Consider the following 23,772-nt stretch of genomic DNA (forward strand, 5'->3'; position numbering starts at 1 on the left):
CCATGTAAGAAACAGAGGGAAGTGTATGTTAAATGAAACAACACAAGTTGTTCTGCTTTAATTATTCCTTACGGTTGAAGACCATGTTGTTGTCCTTGAATTCCTTCCACTGCTGATACCATTTAGAATCCCTGTGCAGCACGATCCCCATTGCATCTCTGCAGAAACACATTCAGTTCATTAGTCTGAGGCCAAAGTGTGCGTGTGCGTGCGCGTGTGTACTGAGCTGAGTGTGAACAGTGAACTACAGACAGTTTCCGTCCAATGTTTTAATTTTTTTATTCATTAGGAGGAAAAGATCTACAAGTACATGCGTACACAGAACACGGCACAGTTTAAAAACGGGAAGAGAGATGCAAAAAGGTAAAAATGTATGTTTTCAGTGCACTATAGCACCCCCGTGTGGCCAACTGCCAGCATACTGACAAGGCATTCGCAAATCCCGTTGTTCAGTTAGTTGGGGGGTGGTGTGATATAATGTTTAGGGAGCTGGGCTTGTAACTCAGAGGTTGCAGGTTTGAATCCCAGATGTGGCAGCGCTGCTGTACCACTGTGCAAAGCTGTGCATGCAGCAGGATAAATGGACTGTACATTAAAAATGTCAGCCGTGTAAGGTGCACTGGATAAGAGCATCAGCTGAACGTGTAAATACACTGCACGTGTGAGACAGGGTGAGAAGGGACATACTCGTTCGCCTCAAACACCCGGGAGTCGCTCCCAGACCCCCTGGAGGAGAAGTCGGTCCTCATCCTCAAACGGGATGGGGCTCGGTAGGGCCCACTCTGGCCCAGCTCGTCGATCTCCTTCTTCACCGTCTCCATGCCCTAAAAAAACAAACAAAAAAATATTTCAAATCTTCATTTCAAACTACACTGATATTCATACAAAAAAGTATATGTCCAAGAGTCATTCTTTGTTTTGTCTTTTTATCTGTTGTACATTTGTTGTTAAGTGGTTGTCACTATATGTTGCACAACAACTTGCCCCATGGACATAGTGAAGACTCTCTCTCTAATGATCTAACTAATTTTAAAATAAAGCAGCTTGTGTTAATCACAGGCTTGGTTAAATGTTTTTCATTGGGAGAACAGTCCCAGGGCGAACACTTCATGAGCAGCATGTCTGGCAGACTCCTGTCCTGCTCTGCGGATTTAAACCCCTGAGGATGGAACGGGACGGGACAGGGCAGGACGTGACAGGGACGGGACAGGACGGGACAGGGACGGGACAGGACAGGGGCGGGACGACCCCCTGGGTCTTGCCTGGGATATGGCCCGGAACGCGCCCGTCCTGCCCAGCTTCTCCCCGCTCTGGGACACCGATTCGGCGGACTGCTTGGCCGCCCGCGCCGCCTCCTCAACGCCCTCCTTGATCTTCTTCCCCAGGTCGGTGCGCCCCACCTCCTCCAGGCCCTACGGTCCAATCAGGGGAAGGAAACAAAGGGTTTTTCAGAGGGGGGCGTGGCCATAACTGTGTCTGAAGACACGGCCACACAATTTACAACTCAGTCATGTAGCAGACGCTTTTAGCTAAAGATACACACAGTTACAATCCTATAACTGCCACCGCAAAGATGGCCGTCTCAATGAGTACAGCATAAAGGGAGAGAAGGGTTTGCGGGTTTTTTACTTAAATAGAAACATTAGAGTGTAGTCTGCTACTATGCCCCCTTTCCTCCGTGGAAAATGCTGATAGGTTGCCTGGTAACCACGGCAACAGTGAGAGCCCACCTCCTTGACGGTCTCCGACAGGGAGTCCAGCCTCTTCTTCAGCACCTCAGAGGTCTTCACCGTTTCTGACTCGATGGTTTTCTGTGAGGGACAGAGGAGCGTGGGGAGGTGAAGAGGAACTGGTACTAGTCTTTAGAACACTGCAGAACAGCAGAATATTAAAAAATGACAAAAAAACAAACAAAAAAAAAAAGACAAGGCTAGTAGGGTACATAAAAAACACTGTGCGCCCCTTGTTGAGGGGGGATTGCGGGCCCCTGGTTGAGGGGGGGATCATGGACCCCCTTGGTGGGGGGGGGATTGTGGCTCTCAGTTGGGGGGGATTGCGGGCCCCTGGTTGAGGGGGGATTGCGGGCCCCTGGTTGAGGGGGGGATTGCAGGCCCTGGTGAGGGGGATTGCGGCCCCTGGTTGAGGGGGATTGCGGGCCCCTGGTTGAGGGGGGGATTGCGGGCCCCTGGTTGAGGGGGGGGATTGCGGGCCCCTGGTTGAGGGGGGGGATTGCGGGCCCCTGGTTGAGGGGGGGGATTGCAGGTCCCCTGGTTGAGGGGCTGATTGCAGTTGTGATTTTGGCGGCACTCACGTATTTCCTCCTGGCCTGCCTCAGGGCCTCCGAGTCCTCCAGCCTCTTCGCCTCCTCCCGGAACTTCCGGATGTTGTCCTTCATCTCCTTGTTCTTGTTCAGCTCCTGCTTCAGGGAGTCCACAAACTCCCCCAGGAACCCCCTCCGCGCCCCTCCGCCTCCTCCTGACGCGCACCGCACCTTCACAGAAGTCAGGGCACCAGAAACAGATCACATCTATTCCTCACAATTTACAGGGACGTTTCAAGATGAAATATAAGTAAATGATTATTGTTGCACACAGAAAAAAAGCGCAGCGATGCTGAAGCCGTATACCACACTTCTGTCATGGTTTAGCAAGCATTTAAAAATGAAAAATTAAACACCTTTGTGCAATAAAAGAGCACACACGTGTATCATACCGATATGAGAATCAAATGTTATGTTTGTTACCTGCGACGAAGCTGAAGGCGACACACATATCCGGTAGACTGGAGTAACGTTCGAGGCGTAGACATACGACCGAGCTGTCAGGAGAGGTAAACCCCTTCTGATACATAACTGAAACGCAGACGGAAAACATGTAACTAACAAGCATACCTTTACAACGGGAATTTTCTACTGAAGGTTAACTGAACAGCACGGTCAATGTACCCCTGGCATCGTAGGTCAACAGTAACAATAACACCACAGCAAGCGCCAGAACTGGCACGCCTGGGTTCATCCCCCGGTGGCATCTTGCGGTTTGCATAATTTCATTGATTCTATCCGATGCCGATTTTTTCAGTGGTACTGAAGTCAGGCCTTTCCCTGTTCTGGATTGAAACAAATAACCAACAAACTAGCTGTCGGCTTCTCTAAATTGTAAATGAAATTATTAAAATCGACTATAGAGTTACAAATTCACAGCAAGCTAACGCTAGCTTACTGCAGGCCTTGCTACGATAAATAGCCTGGTTGGCTAATGTTCTTTCTGTGTACAGCTATAGCTAGCTGACATTGATAAGTTGGTCTTAGTGAAGCTTGCTAGCTAGTTAGCCGCCACAGACGAGTGGATCACCCATTCATTCATTTTTGCACAACAGAAGTCACTGAACGCCAAGACGAGACGGCTGACAAGCTAGCCCATTGGCTAGTTCTCTAGCTAGATACCCAGCACATTTTCAGTACCAAGACCACTGAGAAACGCCTCCTCATTTGAGTGCGTAACTTTAAGCAGAGCTTGTTCTATCAATCGAAGGCGCTGTGCGCCATGTTTTCACGTAACAGAATATCGAATTATTTGAGCCTATATATTATCCATACATTGACATTACTAAAACATGTCCTTTCAATGATATTCTCACGTTGCATCTCACCTGGTAACACTGACATAAGGACGCCGCCATCTTGGAGCCAACGCGTGTGCGACAGCAGCTGACCTTCTGACGTAGGTATGGGAGGGTCTACGACATCCATAACCCCGCCCCCTATTCGTTCGCGCCAATGAATGAATGTACAGAGATGGATGGATGTATACTTCAAGCCCGTGTTAACGTAAAGAAAATGCATGAGTTATATAGAATTTACTTTAGTAATGAGCTTGCTGTACCTGTCAAATCTGTTGACTGTAGAAAATGGGAAGGTCAGTGATACTGTAGTATAAAAAAGAGTACTTAAGTTAGTGGGAAATAATGTTTATGATTATGATCAAACGCGCACAGTGCCACGGAGAAGGGAACTGCACGTGGAGCAGAGACTGCGGGTTGAGCGTAGAGTCGCGTGAGTGCAACCCTCCCTCCCGAGGCAACGCTTTGTCCAATCAGGCGCCTGGCTGCGCTGCATTCCATGCATGACAGACGCAAATTCAGCACCAGCTCACGGGATGACGGACAGGAAAATCAAACCACTGGGACTAGGATTCATACAAGTAGAACTTTTTTATTGAAACGTCAAGATCAATTTCACTCCCTTCTTGTTCTGACAGACAGCCTCCTCCCCCTCCCTGTCCCATAAGCCACCTTTAAAACAGCAGTCTTGTGTCACTCGTCCCCAAAATAACACGACGGGTCATTTTTTTGGCACATTCGGCCAGTGTTTAAACAAGTCTCTTACTTCCTACACAAATGCCAGAGAAAAAAAAAATGCTGGGTGAAAAGTAACAGTCTCAGTGGGAAAATTCCGGAACACAGAATGAGCCAGTGCACCCTGGGAAAGAGGATGACCTCACAAAGTTCCGGAAGAGGGCAGGAGTCAGACGCAGTGTGTTTTGCGAGGGAGAGGGAGTTCGGCGCTGTGATTTTGGACAGGCCCGAACCCTTTCGGTCAGTTGGTTAGCAGCAGCGGGTCCCACACAGTAACACTGGCGCGGAAAGGGGCGTTACCGAATCTGTGGTGGTGGGGGGGGCGGAGCCTCAGACCAGGACTCCTGCTTTCACAGTAGGCCTCTCCAGATTATTTTTAAGACTCTTTAAAAAGTAGTCAAAATAAATGCTTAGACCTAAAGATCCAAAATAATACTGATAGTTAGCTCATACATATTTCCTTTAATTGCGATTTTAAACTTTTTTTTTTCTTTTTTCTTTCTTTAAAGGAACAGACAGGGGACCAAGAATGGCCCGCAATGAGGGGATTTGGTGTGGGTATTCTCAAGTGCACAGTAGCATGGCAGTTTACATTTTAACCAATCAGCGGAGCGTATGTTTTTTTAGGCAGCCAATCAGAATTGATCTTCAAGTGAATATCCATACCGAAAGGACACGTTGTGTAAGACCTCCAGTGCTTGTGTATAGAAATGTTATACCTTACAGAAAAGGGAAACTTTATTCTCATTCCACACACACACGTGCGCGCGCGCACACACACACACACACTCCCCTGACTCTCAGTGAAAAGAGATTAACAGGTGGGACACACAGTCAGGTGGAAAATTCAGGTTCGGAAAGTAAAATTCCCCCCCAGTATTTTGATCCAATCACCTGGGTTTGCTAATTAGCATGATTCCTCAGTCAGGAGGTAGAACTAATCAGTGAAATCAGCTGGCTGAGTTCATGGGTGGAGGAAACACAGGGCAGAATTTCTACCTTCTGACCCCTGGACTGAGCTGGTTGCAGAGCCTGAATTAAAAATAGCCATTTGAACACAGGAGCTGCTCAGTTCTGGTTTGGCGCCTGTGTGTGAATACATCCCAGAGGTCTGGAACCCTGTTCTTACTGATGCTGGCCTGTAGAGGGCAGTATACTGACAGGACACGTGCTGGTTGTGCACAGAAATACTGTCTGATGTTGAGGGGGAGGAGACAAACACAAGAGATACAGTTGGCTTTTTTTTTTCATATGCTTGTTTCGTGTTTTGCAGTTTTGAGGACTGACATGGAGGAGTGTAGAATCAGAACAGAATATATTACCCTATGCAACTCAGAAAATAAAAGGAATAAATAAAAAAATAAAGGGAAAAATGAAAATACATTACAATATAATACAACTGTTCAGCTTCACAGGCCTCCTGTTAATCTGGGGGGGCAGGAGGAGCACAGAATAATTCCATCACTTCATATTTCATCAGTTGAATGGAAATCCTGTGTTCCCATCATGCATCTGGGCTTTGACCATCCGTCTCCGTCCAGTCCACAGATGACTCATCAGTGTGATGACTCATCAGATGGGGGATCACCTCCACCTCCAGGACTTGGGGGAGGGTGCATTTCACAGCCCCTCTCCGTGAAAAAAAAAAAAGCAAAAACAAAAAAACCAATGGAAACATCCCAATGCAGTGTCGCTACCCAAACAGAGCCGAACAGCCACCGTCAGACGACCTCCAAACAAAAACAAAAACAAAAAAAAAAACTGAGAAAAAGACAACAGCCGGGTCTGGGCCGTCCTCGTTAGTGCTTCCAGGGTCTAACGAGGGGCAGATCCATCAAGCGCCCCCCATCGTCACGTCTTCTGTAAGAACATTCCGGAACGTCGCGGGGTGCACCTTCCACAAGAACGCTCCGGAACGTCGCGGGTCGCAACTTCCATAAGAAGGTTCTGGAACGTTGCGGGTTGAGTCCCCACAAGCTCTCCACAAATACATATGCCCCCACCCCCCCTCACCCAAACTGAGGGGGGGGGGGGGGGGGGAGGAAGAGGAGCCCAGCGGCGTTAGCGCCAGCTGCGCACTTGCTGCTGGTCGTACGCGGAGATGAGTCTCTTAATGTGCGCCAGCTTGTGGTGCAGGTACTCACAGCGGTTCCGCTCCTGGCTGTAGTTGGGGTTCGTCTGGAAAGAGAGAAGGGGGGGGGGCAGAGGGGTGAGAACTCGGCCAGGAGGAGGGGCGACGCTGGCCTGTGCTCCCAGACTGACAGGAGTGAAGCCTTTACCTTTTTAATTTTTCGATACTCCTCCAGAATCTGATTATGGATTGTCTGTGAAAGAGAACACAAAGAAAAAAACACACAAGATGAAGCGCAAGGGAGACACAGGTAAAGCACAGGTGGGCTTGCAGGTGAAGCACAGGTGAAGCGCAGGTGAGGCGCAGGTAAGATGCAGGCGGGGCGCAGGGTACCTTGTACTTGTCGGTTCCCTGCTGCAGCTGCTTGAGCTCAGAGTCCAGCAGGCTGAACTGGCTGGTGATGCCCTCGATCCGCGCGTGCAGGTCCCTGTACTCACTGTACTCCACGTTAAAGTCATTCTTATACCGCTGCCTCTGCTCCTGACAACCAATCGCTGTGTACTTCCTGTTTACAGAGGGAGGGTGGGGGGGAGAGACAGTGTGTTAACATTAATATCAGCAGCAGTAATGCAGGAGAGTTCCAGTAAAATAATTTAAGGTGTGAACGTAGCACTCTTCCTGCTATCACACCTGCTTTACAGTATTACTCAGATAAGTATAGTAGTGAGAGATATTCTTACAGTAAGTAGTCTGCGACCTCCGACGTCAATGTGGGAATACTGGTGCTTTTACAGATTCCATTCAGATCTGAGTAAAAGCAAAAGAAAAAAGACAAATTTAACTATTTATTAACAGATCAATCGTCTCAGGTTTTTTTTCCTTCCTTGACACAAACAACAGGCACACTGAGTTGCTTTAAGACAGTGGTGTCAAACTCGTTGCATGGAGGGCCGTGTGTATGCAGGTTTTCATTCCAGCCTCAGATCTTGATTATATAATTAGTTAAATTATTTGCTGAATTAGGGATGCAGGTTTGTGCACAATGGTGACCCGACGTCTATGGTGACCCGCATTGTCTAAATAAAAATTCTTATATTCTGTGCTTCAATGCAGTTAAACGCATACGGCTGAATGAGTAATTGGACTCAATTAAGGCAGCATTAATTGGTTGGAATGAAAACCTGCGTACACACGGCCCTCCATGGCAACGAGTTTGACACCACTGCTTTAAGCAGTCAGCCAAACAAAGCAGGCACTACGTTCTGTCAGAATTGTGCTGCACTGCAATGCCATGAACACTAGAGGGCACCATCACATTGCAAAGAGCTGGTGCTCAGTTACTTTCAGATGAAAACAGGTGCGTTCACCTGAGGGAAAACTCCACCCTTTCTATCTTTTTTCGACATGAGAAAAAACAGGGTTATGCAAATAAACCTGCCCTTTGAATCCAAATGCAGCCCTGTTTTCTTTCCTCCCAGGTAAATTACCTGAACAGTTAGTGCTACTGATTGGCCTAGACTGTATTCACACCTGATTCCCAGGTAAAGGGAGGGTTGGAATACCAGCAGTTCTTTGGCCCCAAGGTCCGTGATTTGAGTAAAGGGGTGCACAATGTGGGGGGGGGGGGTGAGTGAGGGCTCTACCTGTGCTGGTGTGTGAAACACTGTTCTTCTGGCCGTCAGTGCTGTCCGTGTGCTCTCCCGTCCTCTCCTTTCCTCCCCTCCTCCCCCTCTCTTTCTCCTTCCCCTTCTCCTTGTCCTTGTGCTTTTTGGACTTCTTCTTGGACTTGCCGTGCAGGAGGGAGGCGGAGTCGGGCTGAGGGGGCGGGGCCAGCAGCAGATGGGCGGGGCTACGGGCAGAAGGGGGCGGGGCTCTAGAGGCAGGGCAGGAGGGGGGCGGGGCCAGTCGCTCCGCCGCTTCCTGGCCCTCGTTGGCACGCGCGCCGTCGTGGCGCGAGTCGTGGCCGAGGTCCGAGAGCAGGTCGCAGGGGCGCGGCACGACCAGCAGGGGGAGCTGCGAGCCACCAAGGCCGTCCCCCGACGTCGTCACCACCGCCGCTGTGGCTGCCTGAGCCCCGCCCACCGCCCCTGCCTCCTTCCCATTGGACGAGCTCAGCTTGCCGTTGGGAGGGCAGCCTGCTGGTTTGCTGGCCAGGTGCGAGATCCTGGGCTTCTTATTGGCCAGGGGGTCGATGAAGTCCCCGGCCGGCCGTTTCTATGAGACAGACAGAAAGGGGAAGGTCAAAGGTCAGAGGTCACAGATAGAACTGGGTCAGCGGGATTCTCAGCGCCTCATTTGGCCACTGGCAGAGAAGGGATGCTGCTTTTACGGTCAAAGCAAGAATTAAAACTCTAGTCTCACACACTCTCATCACCCACTCTTTCTCTCTCTTCACACTCTCCCTGTCTTCCTCTCCATCCCGCTCTCTGTCTTTCTCTCCCCCTTCCCTCCCTTTATCTCTCTCTCTCTCTTCACGCTCTCTCCTTTCTCTCTTCCTCTCATCCTGCTCTTGTTCCTCTGTCTGTCTCTCTCCACTGTCTCTTCACACTCTCTCTGTAAACTCTCTCTTCACTTTCACCCTCTCTCTCTCTCTCCCCCCCTCCCTCCCTCCCTCCCTCCCTCCCTCTGTCTCTCTCTGCATATTACAGACACCCATCCTGTGTATTTCCACTGAACGGGTCACGTTACTCATAACCGGTAATGACTGGATGAACTTTTAAAGGACTTCCTGTGACGGATCGAATCTATCACACCCCAACCCCTCCCCCCCCCCGGCCACCCCCTCCCAGGATTCCCAGCAGTGTGTGCCCCAGCTCAAGCACTGCCTGTTCCACAACCCCAGTTTGCTTTGGCAGAAGTCCCAATCTAAACCCCCCCCCCCCCCACAACCCACAACCCACAGCCCACAGCCGGGTACAGACCAGCCTGCACAGCAGCGTCTCCCCCCCCGCCCTCCCCCCCGCCCCCACTCGAACACAGGCCAGAACGTACCCTACTGAGCCGCAGGGAAAGAACACAGGAACAGGAACCGTTTCGTGATCATATCGGCGACGCTTTGACAGGCACATGACCCGGCGGTAAAAGGGGGGCTCACCTGGGACGGGGAGCAGCTGGCCGGCTCTTTTGGGGGGGTGCCCGGGGTCACTCCAGGGACCAGGAGGCTGCTCTGGGACTGACACAGTTTCCTGCACAAGCACCAGACACACAAAAAAAAACACCCCCCCCCACCCTGTTTACATACGCACACCACAGGAACCCGTCCGGCCCCACTCCCCAAAAACCAGACTGACAGGAAAACCCCAACAAATAAAACAAACCACCACTGCAGTTCTGTTATTCTTTCGGTGTGTGTCTGTGTGTGTGCATGCCTGGCTTTGTGCTTGTGCATGTGTCTGTTTTTGTGTGTGTGTTGCGCGCGTGTGTGTGTGTGTGTGTGTACGTGTGTCTGTGTGTGTGTGTCTGTGTGTGAGTGTGTGAGTGTGTGTGTGTGTCTGTGTGTGTGCGCGTGTGTGTGTCTGTGTGCGTGTGCGTGTGTGTGTCTGTGTGTCTGTGTGCGTGTGAGTGTGTCTGTGTGTGTCTGTGTGTGTGTGTGTGTGTGTGTGTGTATACTTGCATATGCTTGTGGGTGTGAAACATTCTCACTTCCAGCACAGCTAAACTGCTGCTTCCAAAGCAGCCCCAGCGGAGCTCCGTACGGTGGGCCAGGCACACATGCACAGGCGCTTAACGTGTGCGCCGCTCAGCAGCCTTACCGCTTAAGGATCCTGCTGAGCAGCTGCTGGTCCCCCTCGCTGTACCCCGGCCAGCCCGTCTGCAGCTCCTTAAACAGGCCGTCCTTCAGCGTGAACGTGCTGTCTCTCCCGTTCAGGTTTGCCACCTTCAGAACACACACACACACACACACACATGAACACACACACACAAACACACACTTTGATTTATTATTTGACATTCATTGAGATCACACTTAATCATAACAACCGGATCCCAAATTGTTGGAAAAGGGTCCCAAGAGCTTTGTAACTACATGCTGGCACCACACACACACACACACACACCTCCTGCAGCAGGCTGTCCAGCGCGTCCTTGTCCTGGGTGGAGAGGCCGTCCTTCATCAGTCTCAGGATGAGCTCTGGTTTCCTGTAGGGTTTGAGGGCCAGCAGGTGGGTCAGCCTGTCCCGAAGAGGCCTCTGCTGGGCCGCCCGCCCGGCCGCGCCCCCCGCCCCGCCCCCCGCGATCAGGACAGGCCGAGGCGTCCGACGCGAAGGGGCCACGTCCAATAGGCTGCCCGCGGGCTTCCGCACCTGCACCTTTTTACCTGTACAAACACATGGACACACACAAAGGTTACAAAGACTCCACAAACATATACTGCCAAACACACCCACATATATATACACACACAAAGTTACAAGGACCCCACAAACATATACTGCCAAACACACACACACTCACGCACTCACACACACACACACACACACACACACACACACACACACACACACACACACACACACACACACACACACACGCACACGCACACGCACACGCACACCACACACACGCACACGCACACTCACACTCACACTCACACACGCACACACACACTCACACACTCTCAGGTCCTCCTGCAGGTCTCAGTAAAGGCCCCAGAATGCAGCAGCCAATTTGCCGCCTCCTCCAAGGCGGCCGCGAGCGGTCCTTCCCGAAATCGCCTCGCCGCCCGGAGGAGTTCTCACCCCCGTCACCAAACCAGCGGCACTTCCAGAACATTCCATCCCCCGCCCCAGAGGAATTCGGAATGCGCGTGGCGTGTGGACAGGGCGCACAGAAAGGGCAGAAATGCGCTCAGAAACATCACGCCATCGCCACGCGCGCCGCAATGCAGTCTGGGAGTTCAGCCCGACGGAGCAGAGCTAGAGGCTAACGGGCCCGGAAAGACGTGCTCGGAATTTGGCGGGGAAAAAAAAGACCAAAGAACGTACCGTCAGAAGAAAGGTCCGGAACTAAACCACACCTGCTCCACACATTTCAGCCTGAATCCGGCCCCCGTTCCTCCAGGGAGGGGTAGAGCTCCCCACATCCTGACACGTTCCATAAATAACAACCAGCAAACTCTCCTGGTCCTTAATCCCTTTTTATCTTTCGTTTTTTTTTATAAAGCCAGGCCAGATTATTTCTCCAAGTAAAACCAAAACTTTAGTACGCCTCAGAAACAAGCTGGAGAGGCAGCACAACTATCAGACAAACCTCTGTATGGTTCTACCGCACTTCGACTGTATAATACAATATATATGTATAGCACAATATTCCATTTATTTTCTACGGTGCTTTTTAGCGAGAACTGTCCCAAAGATGCTTCACAGAAAAACAGAAAGAAAATTGGGCAGAAACCAGGCTTGACCCCCCCACCCCGCCCCCCGCCCCCCCCTCAAAAAAAACCCCAGAGGGGAGAGAAAAACCTAAAGGGAAGAAATCGCGGGAAGAACCCGGCTGAGGGGGGGGGAGCCCCTCCTCCACTGGCCGCCCCCGGTGCAAATACATATACATATATAAGTAATACATATATTATGAGCAATATATCTATATATATTACATGCAAAACTACTCATTGTAGAGGGAGAGGCGTATTGATAAAGTCATAATACATCTATTATGACCGTATGAAAGTCATCGCAGTAGACAGGAGTAGAGGGGTATTTTTTGGGGGGGGGGCTCTTACCCACGTATCGCCCCCCGGGCTTGATGACGATGGCAGCCCGGCTGCGCGTCTCCTCCTCGGCCAGCGCCATGCTCTGCCGCGCCTTCTGGTACGAGTCGTCCGTGGCGCACACCGTGAGCTTGTCCTGGATCCCGCCCAGCCGCGCCAGCTCCGCACGCCCATCACTGCAGGGGGGGGGGGGGGGAGAGAGAGAGAGAGAGTGTGAGAGAGAGAGAGAAAGAGTGTGTGTGTGAGAGAGAGAGAAAGAGAAAGAGTGTGAGAGAGAGAGAGAGAGAGTGTGAGAGAGAGAGAGAGAGAAAGAGTGTGAGAGTGTGTGTGTGCGTGTGTGAGAGAGAGAGAGTGTGTGTATGTGAGTGTGTGGTGTGTGTGAGAGAGAGAGTGTGTGTGCCTCTGTGTGTGTGAGTGTGAGAGAGAGAGAGTGTGTGTGTGTGTGTGTGTGTGTGTGTGTGACTCACCTGCTGATGTACTGCTGGATGCAGTCGAAGCTGCCCTGCGGGTTGTCCCTGCCCACGTTGGAGAGGTCAAAGGTGAAGGTCTGCACCTCGCTGGAGCTCAGCGATCGCGGGATGACGATCTTCTGCAGAGCCAGAAACGGGCCTTAACGTCGCCGCATTCACACAAAACTCAATTACCCACAAAGCACCGCACTCACCGGAGCTACAGCGGGCACCGAAAATAAAGCTACAATCTTCAAAAATACAGCCCTTTAGCTATATTAGCCAATAAGCTATATTAAATATCGGGATATTAATGACATTAAATACATTAACAGAGAGAACAGTTTTAAAGCCAGTAATATGCTCAGCTGTGTGCTGCAAGCTGTGCACTTGGAAACCTCCCTCGTCAAAAAAAAACCCCCGGTTGTTACAAATTCCCAAAGACTACCGAGGAAATTAAAAAAAATTTCCTCTGAGCATTCGGTCCTCTGCGTCACACCAACGCTGGCGGCATTCAGAGTCCCGCCCTGCACCGATCGGCAGATTCACTCACGGGGAAACGCAGCTGTGCGCGGCAGGAAGTAGCTGACATAACGCGGCAGGAAGTAGCTGACATAACTCTGAAGCATGGCTTAATCTCTGGATGTGATATGATCTTGCGGGGGAAATCGGTCCGACTCCGGGTGAAGGGGGCGGAAAAATGTTTTGGTTTTTTTTTGGGGGGGGAGGGGGGGTTCTGACAAGAGGGCTGGAATGCACAGATGCAGAAACACATGCACAGTCCTGGGGGAGGAGGGGGGCATTTCTTTCTTTTTTTTTTCTTTTTTTTAAATACGTTTTTTGGCTTTTTCCTTTATTTGGCAGAGCAGTGTGGCGAAACAGGAAGAACTGGGAGGAGAGAGAGAGGGGGAGAGGCGTGCGACAAAGTTCGGCAGTCGGGTTCGAACCGCCGACGTCGCGGCTCGCAATGAGCATGTGGCTAGCGCTCTACGGGCTGTGCCACTGGAGGGGGGGGGTTTCTGAGTGTACCCCAGATTCAGGTCCATTAAGCTTCTGCAGAACAAGAAACACCCCAATACTTTTGGCCATGTAGTGTACAGTATATACCAATTACACGACTGACACACTTGATTCTTTTTCCCCCCATTAGACTTTAAATGGAAAGTTTTTACACTTTAGTTTTGCTCAGAAAACCTGGGTTTCCCCAATTTGCCACTGTAATAAAATTTCCCATCAACTGCTTCAACAGCGTCTGACAGAAGGGGACAGTCGCTCCTCTGACAGAAGGGGACAGTCGCTCGTCTGACGGAAGGGGACAGTCGCTCGTCTGGCAGAATGGGACAGTCGCTCGTCTGGCAGAATGGGACAGTCGCTCGTCTGACAGAATGGGACAGTCGCTCGTCTGGCAGAATGGGACAGTCGCTCCTCTGACAGAAGGGGACAGTCGCTCGTCTGGCAGAATGGGACAGTCGCTCGTCTGACAGGAGGGGACAGTCGCTCGTCTGACAGAATGGGACAGTCGCTCGTCTGACAGAATGGGACAGTCGCTCCTCTGACAGAAGGGGACAGTCGCTCGTCTGACAGAATGGGACAGTCGCTCGTCTGACAGAATGGGACAGTCGCTCGTCTGGCAGAATGGGACAGTCGCTCGTCTGACAGAAGGGGACAGTCGCTCGTCTGGCAGAATGGGACAGTCGTCGTCTGACAGGAGGGGACAGTCGCTCGTCTGACAGAATGGGACAGTCGCTCCTCTGACAGAAGGGGACAGTCGCTCGTCTGACAGAATGGGACAGTCGCTCGTCTGGCAGAATGGGACAGTCGCTCGTCTGACAGAATGGGACAGTCCTCGTCTGGCAGAATGGGAACAGTCGCCGTCTGCAGAATGGGACAGTCGCTCGTCTGGCAGAATGGGACAGTCGCTCGTCTGGCAGAATGGGACAGTCGCTCGTCTGGCAGAATGGGACAGTCGCTCGTCTGACAGAAGGGGACAGTCGCTCGTCTGACAGAAGGGGACAGTCGCTCGTCTGACAGAATGGGACAGTCGCTCGTCTGGCAGAATGGGACAGTCGCTCGTCTGGCAGAATGGGACAGTCGCTCGTCTGACAGAAGGGGACAGTCGCTCGTCTGACAGAAGGGGACAGTCGCTCGTCTGGCAGAATGGGACAGTCGCTCGTCTGACAGAATGGGACAGTCGCTCGTCTGGCAGAATGGGACAGTCGCTCGTCTGGCAGAATGGGACAGTCGCTCGTCTGGCAGAATGGGACAGTCGCTCGTCTGACAGAATGGGACAGTCGCTCGTCTGGCAGAATGGGACAGTCGCTCGTCTGACAGAATGGGACAGTCGCTCGTCTGGCAGAAGGGGACAGTCGCTCGTCTGGCAGAATGGGACAGTCGCCCGTCTGACAGAAGGGGACAGTCGCCCGTCTGACTTGTGCTCGTCATCATCAGTCAGGGCGTAACACGCATTCTGTCTTCTCTATTGTCTGCGTGTGAGTGTTCCCCTTAGCTTAACAGTGCTGCTGAACTGACAGCCATTGTGTAGATCATCTAAACCTGGCAGAGTCTGAGAGTTCATGCCCATTAGTCACCGGTACGGCGTGTGCTAAATCACACGGAGGCATTTCCACGGTGTGGAAAAGCTTGCGTCGGCTTGTCTAACTCACAGGCGATTAGCCTCCTGATTGCTCAGGCTGTCAATCGAGTTGACAAAAGTTGACAGAACTTTGAACGCAACTCTATACACAAAATCCAAATATCCAAAATGGGCACGCGTGGGTGCAGGTTTTTTTATTTTTAACCCAGCACTAAGGTACCCATTTCCATTTATCGAGGTCTTGAGTGAAGGCCATGATTAGTTCAATAGTAGAATTGAGTTTACTAATGTTGGACGTTAAAAACAAAAACCTGTCGCCCCCCCTCCCTTACCCCCTAACCCGCCCCCCCCCCCACGCCGGCCCTTTTCGGGTAAGACGGGACGCCCCAGCAGGGAAACGCTCAGAATGAAATTAAAGACGGGTGCTTTCTTACCCCCTGGGCTCCGGAGAACTGGATGGAGGGATGATGGGCCGACAGGCTCTGAAAGAGAAGAGGAGAAGAGAGGATAAGCGGAGGACAATTTAGAAAGATCATGACGGGAGATGTGGGGGGGGGGACGGGGGGGGGCACTGGTGATCTAGCAGCCATTGCAGCAAGGGTGGAATGCATTTCACAGACAGACCATCCTGAATTATTCAGCGTTATTTACATCCTGATCAACTGCCCTCTTAGTCGGGCCAAAGGGCTGTAAGGGCCCCAGCAATGGACAATTCCGATTGGTTCATACGGGTCAGTGATTGACAGGAAGTGGAAGCCCCACCCACTATGGGTATCAGGAAAAACATCAGGTTTCCCAGCATGAGGCCAGGTCGGATACGTTTCTGCTCACGGCCGCAAAGCCATTCCGGGAAACAATCCCACAATCCCCCTCTCCTCACGCCGGGAAAACGAGCGTCTTCATCCCGGCATTACTGAGAAACACGCTGCAGCCTGTTCAAATCAATCACTCCGCATTACTGCACAGCACCGCACACACACAGGGGACGTTATCCAAGAACCGGAAATGACCCAAAAACCACAAAAGCCAGAGGTCTTCCCAAACTGATCCGGTCTGGGAAAAACCGGGAATGCGTTCTGAATAGGTGGCGGAGCTGAACTGGCGTTCAGGAAGTGTGTGGAGCACAGAGGTGCGTGCGACTTCAAGCACGGGTAAACTGAGAGGCCACCTGCTCCAGGTACATGCGGAAAAGCTGGCCTCATGATGGACAGTCAACAGGTACGCTTCTGCCTGCCCTTCGCACCCAATAACACGACTACACCCGCCAGATTTCACATTTAATACTGCCTCACACACACTTTCCTGTTCCACACACCTCAGCTGCCTGCTTGGGTTTCACACTGGTTTGTCGATTGTAAACCTTCAACCCTTTAAGCTGTGAGGTCACAAACATGCGATCAGAACGCTGATAACTGAACGTTCTGATGCTGATGTCACAATCGCCGCCGGTGGCTGAAAGCGGTGGAGTTCTAGAACACTGGCACTCGCGTGTGTCAGCTCATTTCGGAAACTCCATTTGAATGCTATCAATCAATTTCCACGGCAAACAAATCAACAGGATGTGAATGAACAGAAGGTACCGGATTTACACAGAAAGTCGAAAAGCGAAATGGCAGAACGCACACTCCTGCCAGGCACTCGGAAACGGCGCCAGAACTGGAAACAGCTTTCTCCAGCGAGGGGTCAGAGAGAACTCGATTTGCCGTGTCAGCATCTGCGTGACCGGAGAACCAGGTCCACTGCAGCCCGCTGAACGTGACTTTCCCCCCGGCAACAAAGCGGCCCGTTTCACCGGTGCCGACACAGAACCGGATCTTCAGAGAGAACGGCGCGAAAATCAACACCTACCAGGAGAGCACCGGATATTTACAGCAGTGTCATGAGCGCACGCTTCCATACGCCGGTAATCAAACACCCCCCCCACCCCCCCACCACCACCACACCCCCATCACGCTCTCCTGCATTCACCCCCACACACATCATCAGGCAGCAGTGTGTCGGGAGGGGGGCTGGGGGGGGCTGGTTTAACCAGGCGTGCTATTTCTGCCCAAGCCAGCATCTATTCATAGAAACAAACAGGGAGGACTTTGTGTCCACGGCCTAAAAACAGCACAGACCCGTCCCGCAGGCACAGCAGCCAAACGCATGCGCCAGCGCAGCCACTTAGAATAAATAAATAAATAAACTAGGGGAGAGACGTGTTTACCTACTCAGGGCAATATTTAGAACACGTCCTGTTAGCTCCTGCTTATACCCTTTAATGAGGCCGGAAAGAAACACTGTCTCTCAGTATGGGACGTCCCACCGGGAGTTCCAAAATAACCTTTCATCTCAAGGTCCGTGACTCAGGCCTGAGCCCACAGGTGTGGCAAAGCTGCCGGTCGCCAGGAAGAGCCGCCCCTCCACCACCCCCCCCCCCCCGGCCCCCCCGGCTCCGGGCCCATGACTCAGGAGGGCCGTGAGCCGCCTCCTGTTCTCGGCTCCGACGCCACATCAGGACGCGGCTCATTTCGGTAAACATGATTCATATTATTTATGCAACTTCCTGGAAAACAGGAAGTCTGTAATTGATTCTGTTTTGCAATGGGAGGGAGGGAGGGAGGAGCAAACATCACGACAACGAGCGACTACACCACTTCCGTTCACACCCAGCCAGCCATTTACCTGCAGGTTCAGACTCGAGCATCACACTCAACGGCACCCCTGCAGTGGGAACTGCCTGGATTCAAACCCGCAGCCCATTTGGGCAAAGGCCCCATTCTCCTCCAACCACCATTCTACATTGCATCAGCGTATGACATCAGCATATGACATCACTTACCCAGACCTCAGGGAGTGAGGTCTGGGTAGTGATGTCATACAGGCAGCCCCACCTGTCCAGGTCGCATGACCTAACAGCACAACGGGCCTGAGCAGGTTATACTGATCTGAGATCAGTCCACCGCACCGCCCGGCTCTGTGTGCTGCTACAAACGGCCCTCTGTGCTCCCTCAGTAAGGCGAACCACAACACCGGCCTGCTCCAATGACAGAACCCCCAGTCTATATTAATAACAATAACCTGGCTTTGCTTTTCTAAACAAAAAAAAAAAACAAAAAAAAAAAACACCTTTTATTTCCAGGGATGAAAACAATCACACAATATCAGGCACATTATTCACGCACGCACACTCACTCTCACTCTCACAGAACTACACATACAGCCACACACACACACACACAGACAAACACACACCACTCACACTCATGTTCAGAACAGTCACACTTATTTACCCAGAAAAGCAAACACTGAATACAACATCCAGATGTACGCTGCTGTTAAAATGGCACACTTGTGAGCTTTAAAGTTACATAATTTGCTCGATCCCATTTAGACATTCTGTTTGATGTATTTACTTTACAAACCAGTGTGTGCAAAGTGTTCAAGGTGGTCAGTGTTAGGGACCCATCTCCTCATGAGCTTAAAGCTCAAAGATGTGTGGGCAGACACGCACAAACACACACACAAACACACATGCATATGCACACACACACATGCACATACAAACACACATGCACATGCTCGGACACACACACATACGAACACACGTGCACATGCGCGCACACACACACAGGTTAAAGGGACTAAGTATAGACAGGTAAATTAAAGCTGAGGCATTGAGAGTTAAGTCTCAAAGTTAAGTCTTAACTCTTTCCAGACACAGGCGAAGACTCGGGCCCTGAAAGGTCACTATAGGTCACCGACCTGCGGTGACCCCTGGACAGGAAAAGGTTCGTCTGGGGAGGGGCTTCACCTGACAGACAGGAAGTGCACGCCGCCTTTGGCCCTTTAATCTGAGCCGGCTCGGTGAGGCCCGATTGGGCCCGGTGAGGCACATGGCAGGTCGCCGCGGTTACACTGACACCGCCACCGCGTACGGAACCCTGAGCCACCAACATTCCAAGCAGCCCCCCCAAAAACACCAATGAGGAGGAAGCGCCAACCCATTTAGCTACTTTTTTTTTTGAGATCTGGAAAATCCCTTAAACATTTTGTTACATTTAAGTTTTGGCTTTTTTTTTTAATATAGCTAGATATTAATTTTTACATTAAGTGAGCTGATTACACGCACAAGGCCAAGGCTCAAACCAGCGACAACGGGGCGTGGCCTGCACTGTGGCGGGTGTCCTGACTGAACCGCCAATCATTTCACTAAACGCCACAGGAGCTCCACCCGCCCCCGCTCTCCCAGGGAATACAGGACACAAGGGGGGCCGTGGCGAGGGGGGGGGGACCCCGGAACACCCCCCATCAAACGGATTTCACACGGGACACCTGGCCAACGCGGGCGTTAAAACCGCGATTCAGGAACGAGGCGGAAGTGCAAGCGGGGTGCCAAAGAAAAGGGGGCGGGGCTCGCAGTAATCTGTGACTCCGCCCCTGGAGGTCACATGCCTGTTTACACGCAGCTGGGACACTACAGAGCGCAGATAAATTAATACCAAAACAAAAAAACAGAACGGAAAAAAAATTCTGTTTTTGGCAACAAAAAAAAACAGGGGATCAGACAAAGAGAGGCGGATCTGAACAGGTCGGGTTTGGGGAGGGATCGGAGGGAGGGGCTCGGGGGAGGGGCACGGGCGGAGGGGAGCTCACAGCCCAGGGACTGGCCACACACAGCAGGCATGACTAACACACACTCTCTGGATGCCGCTCTGTGGGAACCAGCCCCCTCCCGCACCACCCCACCCCCCCTCCTGCTGAGAGCATAACCTGAAACACTAGGTGATGCATTCTTGGAAAGAACAACAGAAAAAAGGTGAAAGAGGAGAGAACAGAGTAAACCACTCAGGATGACTCCTGGAGGCAGAAGCATGTGCAGAGCAGAGCTTGTGGGTTTGGAGATCGGTGCAGGGGAGTTTCCAAATCAAAGCCGGACGGACACCCCCCCCCCCCCACCCCCGCCCCCGCACACCCCTCCCAGTTCTCAGTTTCAGTGTGAGGCTTGGCAGGGAGGTCATTAAATCACAGCGAGCAGCAGCAGTGCTTCCCTTTTCAATTTCCTTCCCTTGACCCTACCCCTCCCCCCCCATAAACGAAAGGGGGGGGGGGGTTGGTCCTCCCATGGCTTTCCGCTTGACCAACATGCCCTACCAAATCTGCCCTCCCCTCCCTCCCATGTCAAACTGACCCCCCAGTACTCTGCAAACGGTTCCTCGTACAGCTCGAACCCCGAACACACAGGGTCAAAGTGCAAACGGTTCCTCGTACAGCTTGAACCCTGAACAGTCGTACCCCCCCATACAGACACACACCGCACACACACACACACACACACACACACACGCACGCACACATATGCGCACACACACACACACACACACACACACAACGTTAGCAACTCGATCTGCAAATCAATACGCCATCAAAGAGCGGACCGCCCGCATCAGCATTCTTTGGACGGCCACCAGAATAACGAACCGCGCGGCTCTCCCTCCGTCGGGCTACACGGACGACGCGCGGAGACGTCCCCGCGCGACTCACACCGGAAGACAGAGAGACGGAGAGCAACACGCGCGGATCCGCACGCGTAGCGGCAGCGAGCATCCATAACTGATCACAGCGCATTTCACAGGGGCAGAGATGCCGGTAGAATGAGTAACACAACAAAAAGCCAGGCTGGACGGCCCCGTTCTACGCTGTACTCATTCTAATCTTTTCACAGCGATGGGACCGCGCATTCCCGCATGTCAAACGGTGCTTCCCCCCGAACACTGTGTCCCCACCCACTGTGTCCCAATCAACGTAGCCAAAATCCCTTTTTAACAAGTTGCAATCTAGCTCCTGCCAGCACTAAAGGTGTGTGGCTAAGTCTGAACATTGACGAGCGGATAACCCAGCGCGACTGAAGGGACACTGTGACGTCACAATGCATGTCCGAGATTCCATCATACCACGGTTCTACACAAAACCGGGCTCAGAACGAGGCTCGCTCGATGCCACATTCCAATAACACCCAGTCAACTGGACCCGCCTTAAAACTGGACATCTCAAAGCATTCCTTCCGTGCCTGCTTCGTAATCACCAAAATGCCAGCAAAGTTGCTCTATTTTTGTCCAAAGATATTCCTTCATATTCCCCATCTTAGTTTTCTGACATTCCCATTTACACAACTGTTGTAAAGTACATGCCATGCACGCCCTAGCCTAGACACTAACATGCCAAAAAAGGGTATGTTCTGAAACCACAAATGTACCACAAGATTGTCAAGGTATACGCCTGGCATTTATAAGCTCAAGAAAGTCATTTAGGTTTGGTGTTCTATAAATAACCAACTAGACACGTAGACAAATTTTCACAGGACCTCACTGAATCCAATTCCGAGAGGGGGTGAGATACTGGTGAGTAACAGCCTATACGATGGACCGTCAGGCCGCTGACAGCCAACTCGACCTCCCCCACCAGACGTCAAACGTCACATCCAACACGTACTTAGACGCAGCTACGTCAACTACATTATAATCGAGTTTGCTGGCTTTTCTGGGCGAAAAGATATACCCATGTATCAAACTTTAACGCCACTTGCTAAGAGTAGTTCGGTTTGGTTCGAGAGAGTGGTTCGGAAAGCTCGACTATTTGCTACACAAATTGCCAGTAGGCTATAAAAGCAGACAGTTAAATTAACATTCCCAGTGGCAAGTGCATCGCTGCCTGACTACATATGTTCATAATTACTGGTTTTGGTAGCTAGCTAGCCATGCCATCTACAATTACAGCTCGGCGCCAACTCAATGACTATTAAACGTAGCCAAGTTGGCAATATGCCCACTCATACAAAGCTAGGAAACGGAATAAAAACCGAAACACTCTCGTACAGTTTCGGTTAACACGACTAGCCTGATACACAATACTAACTGCCCAACTAGACTTTTGGATACACAACGTCGGCTAGCCAAGTTCCTACACAGCGGGCTGACTGGGTTGGATAACTCAATAGCTGACAGCATTCTACAATAATATCATTAGCCGACTTTAGTGAGCATCTGTTACCGTTTTGTGTACAAAAAGTCTAGCCAACTTAGCTGTATGCCAACTTAAGACTTGACCAGCTGACTTGCCAAGTTCGGCTACTACTACTGCTACTACTGAATATTAAACAACAGACGACCGTTTAATATAACGAAGCTAGCCACGAATCAAAACATAAAAAAATGCCTTTAAACAAATATTTCAACTGACAAACTAGCATCTACCACGAGCTAGCTTTTGACTCATATTTTTGCTACCCGCTAGGTCGCCAGACAACTACGTTGTTCAAACGTTGTAGCTCACCAGCCGTCCACACAGTTGGCTGGCAGCACTAACGTTACACTCCCCAACAACTTGTTACAGTCCGCCAGACTTCAGTATCGATAACTGCAGTTGGTTAGGTGTATAATGTTACAAATGAAACGCTGCTTTGGATGGCCAACGCGTTTTGATCATTTGGCCAACTTACACACAACTGGAATTAGTTGGTCAACATTTAACTTGTTTTTCTCCCCAGCTATCAAAGTTAGTTGGCGCTACATCCCAATCGCTAGCAAGCAATCAAGACGGAAAACCGAAAAACATGACGCGTTTGCCAAGTAAGGCAGCCTAGCTGTCCACATCTGAGCATGTCGTAGTGCCATGTTTGAAATGGTGCGGACTCAAACATTTTCTTTTTTTTTACCTTGTTACTCTGATAGCCCTCAAAGGCTCGCAACGCGCTGTCAGTGAGTTTCACGTGAAGGACGGAGATGTTGGCGCCACTGCCGACCCTTCCGCAGGACAGTCCATAGCACTGATCCTCCTTCAGCGTCGCCATCTTGCTAGCATTTCCTCCGCCGCCAAGCAGCCTCACACGCCGCCCGCCGTAAAAGCAACAAAACTCCCTTTGGCTTTGAATGAATATTCAACAAGACGTGCGGCGCGTGGAAGACGTAGGTGGGTGGCGCTTTGTTCGCTCCCGATCACCACGTCCCCGAGCAGCCCACATCATTTGCATGAGTGTAAGGTCCCTGTACGGTGCGCGCCCGCGTGCCGGGGGGGCGGGCGCAGACTTCAAAAAGAGCTTTCAATCTGTAATTTAACACGCAATTGGATTTCATCAGCACGGACTTGCGCGTGTATTTCAGTCATCATTGCAGAAGACAGTGTGGTGGTCTCTGTTGTGATTCCACCATTGCGTCATTGAGTTTTTTTTTCTCTTTAATAGGTCTAAAAGTCATTGAAGTTTGACAATTTTCCACCAAGAAAATTATCATGGATAAGTAACTAAATATAAATCACATATATACTCTGGATACACAATTGATGTCATATTAATTCCTGTCAGGTAAAGGTATGGCTAAAGTGGGTGACAGAGGACATGAAGTAACCAACAGCTTCTTGCAAATTCTTAAGTATCTTAATCTGTATTACAAAATGCAGAACTGAGAAGGCAGAAGTGTGTGTGTGAGAGAGAGAGAGAGAGAGAGAGAGAGAGAGAGAGAATGAGAAATCTACATTTTGAAACTGACCAGCAATACATGAAAACCTGTTGAGAGACCAGATGTCTAAAACCCCCCACTTTCGCTTTTGGACTGAAGTGGTG

At 51.1% G+C, this 23,772-nt stretch overlaps 2 protein-coding genes across 3 annotated transcripts in view; both read right to left on the reverse strand.

Annotated features, from left to right (window-relative positions):
• LOC135251342 (mitochondrial import inner membrane translocase subunit TIM44-like) overlaps nt 1-3,791 on the reverse strand; it is an 8,355-nt gene extending 4,564 nt beyond the window's left edge. Inside the window, exons 1-7 of one of the 2 annotated variants that reach the window (XM_064328693.1) lie at nt 3,649-3,791; nt 2,744-2,851; nt 2,312-2,491; nt 1,731-1,811; nt 1,263-1,412; nt 688-824; nt 73-158 (exon numbers count right to left, since the gene is read on the reverse strand). In XM_064328693.1, coding sequence (XP_064184763.1) covers nt 73-158; nt 688-824; nt 1,263-1,412; nt 1,731-1,811; nt 2,312-2,491; nt 2,744-2,851; nt 3,649-3,678 — 772 coding nt within the window. In that variant the 5' untranslated portion in view covers nt 3,679-3,791. Of the gene's footprint in view, nt 1-72; nt 159-687; nt 825-1,262; nt 1,413-1,730; nt 1,812-2,311; nt 2,492-2,743; nt 2,852-2,944; nt 3,477-3,648 lie in introns of those variants that run through there. The other variant, XM_064328694.1, reaches the window with a different exon arrangement.
• Nucleotides 3,792-4,190: 399 nt separating this feature from the next.
• LOC135251341 (RNA polymerase II elongation factor ELL-like) lies at nt 4,191-23,217 on the reverse strand. The gene is made up of 12 exons (XM_064328692.1): nt 22,870-23,217; nt 15,611-15,658; nt 12,602-12,723; nt 12,147-12,310; nt 10,483-10,742; nt 10,177-10,301; nt 9,519-9,609; nt 8,068-8,638; nt 7,165-7,231; nt 6,818-6,989; nt 6,633-6,677; nt 4,191-6,531 (listed from the first exon to the last, which is right to left on the reverse strand). The coding sequence occupies exons 1-12, from the start codon at nt 23,002-23,004 to the stop codon at nt 6,415-6,417; spliced, it is 1,917 nt and encodes a 638-aa protein (XP_064184762.1). The 5' UTR covers nt 23,005-23,217; the 3' UTR covers nt 4,191-6,414.
• Between the last annotated feature and the right edge of the window lie 555 nt (nt 23,218-23,772).

Source organism: Anguilla rostrata, chromosome 3, assembly GCF_018555375.3.
Source record: "Anguilla rostrata isolate EN2019 chromosome 3, ASM1855537v3, whole genome shotgun sequence".
NCBI classification, from domain to species: Eukaryota; Metazoa; Chordata; class Actinopteri; order Anguilliformes; family Anguillidae; genus Anguilla; species Anguilla rostrata.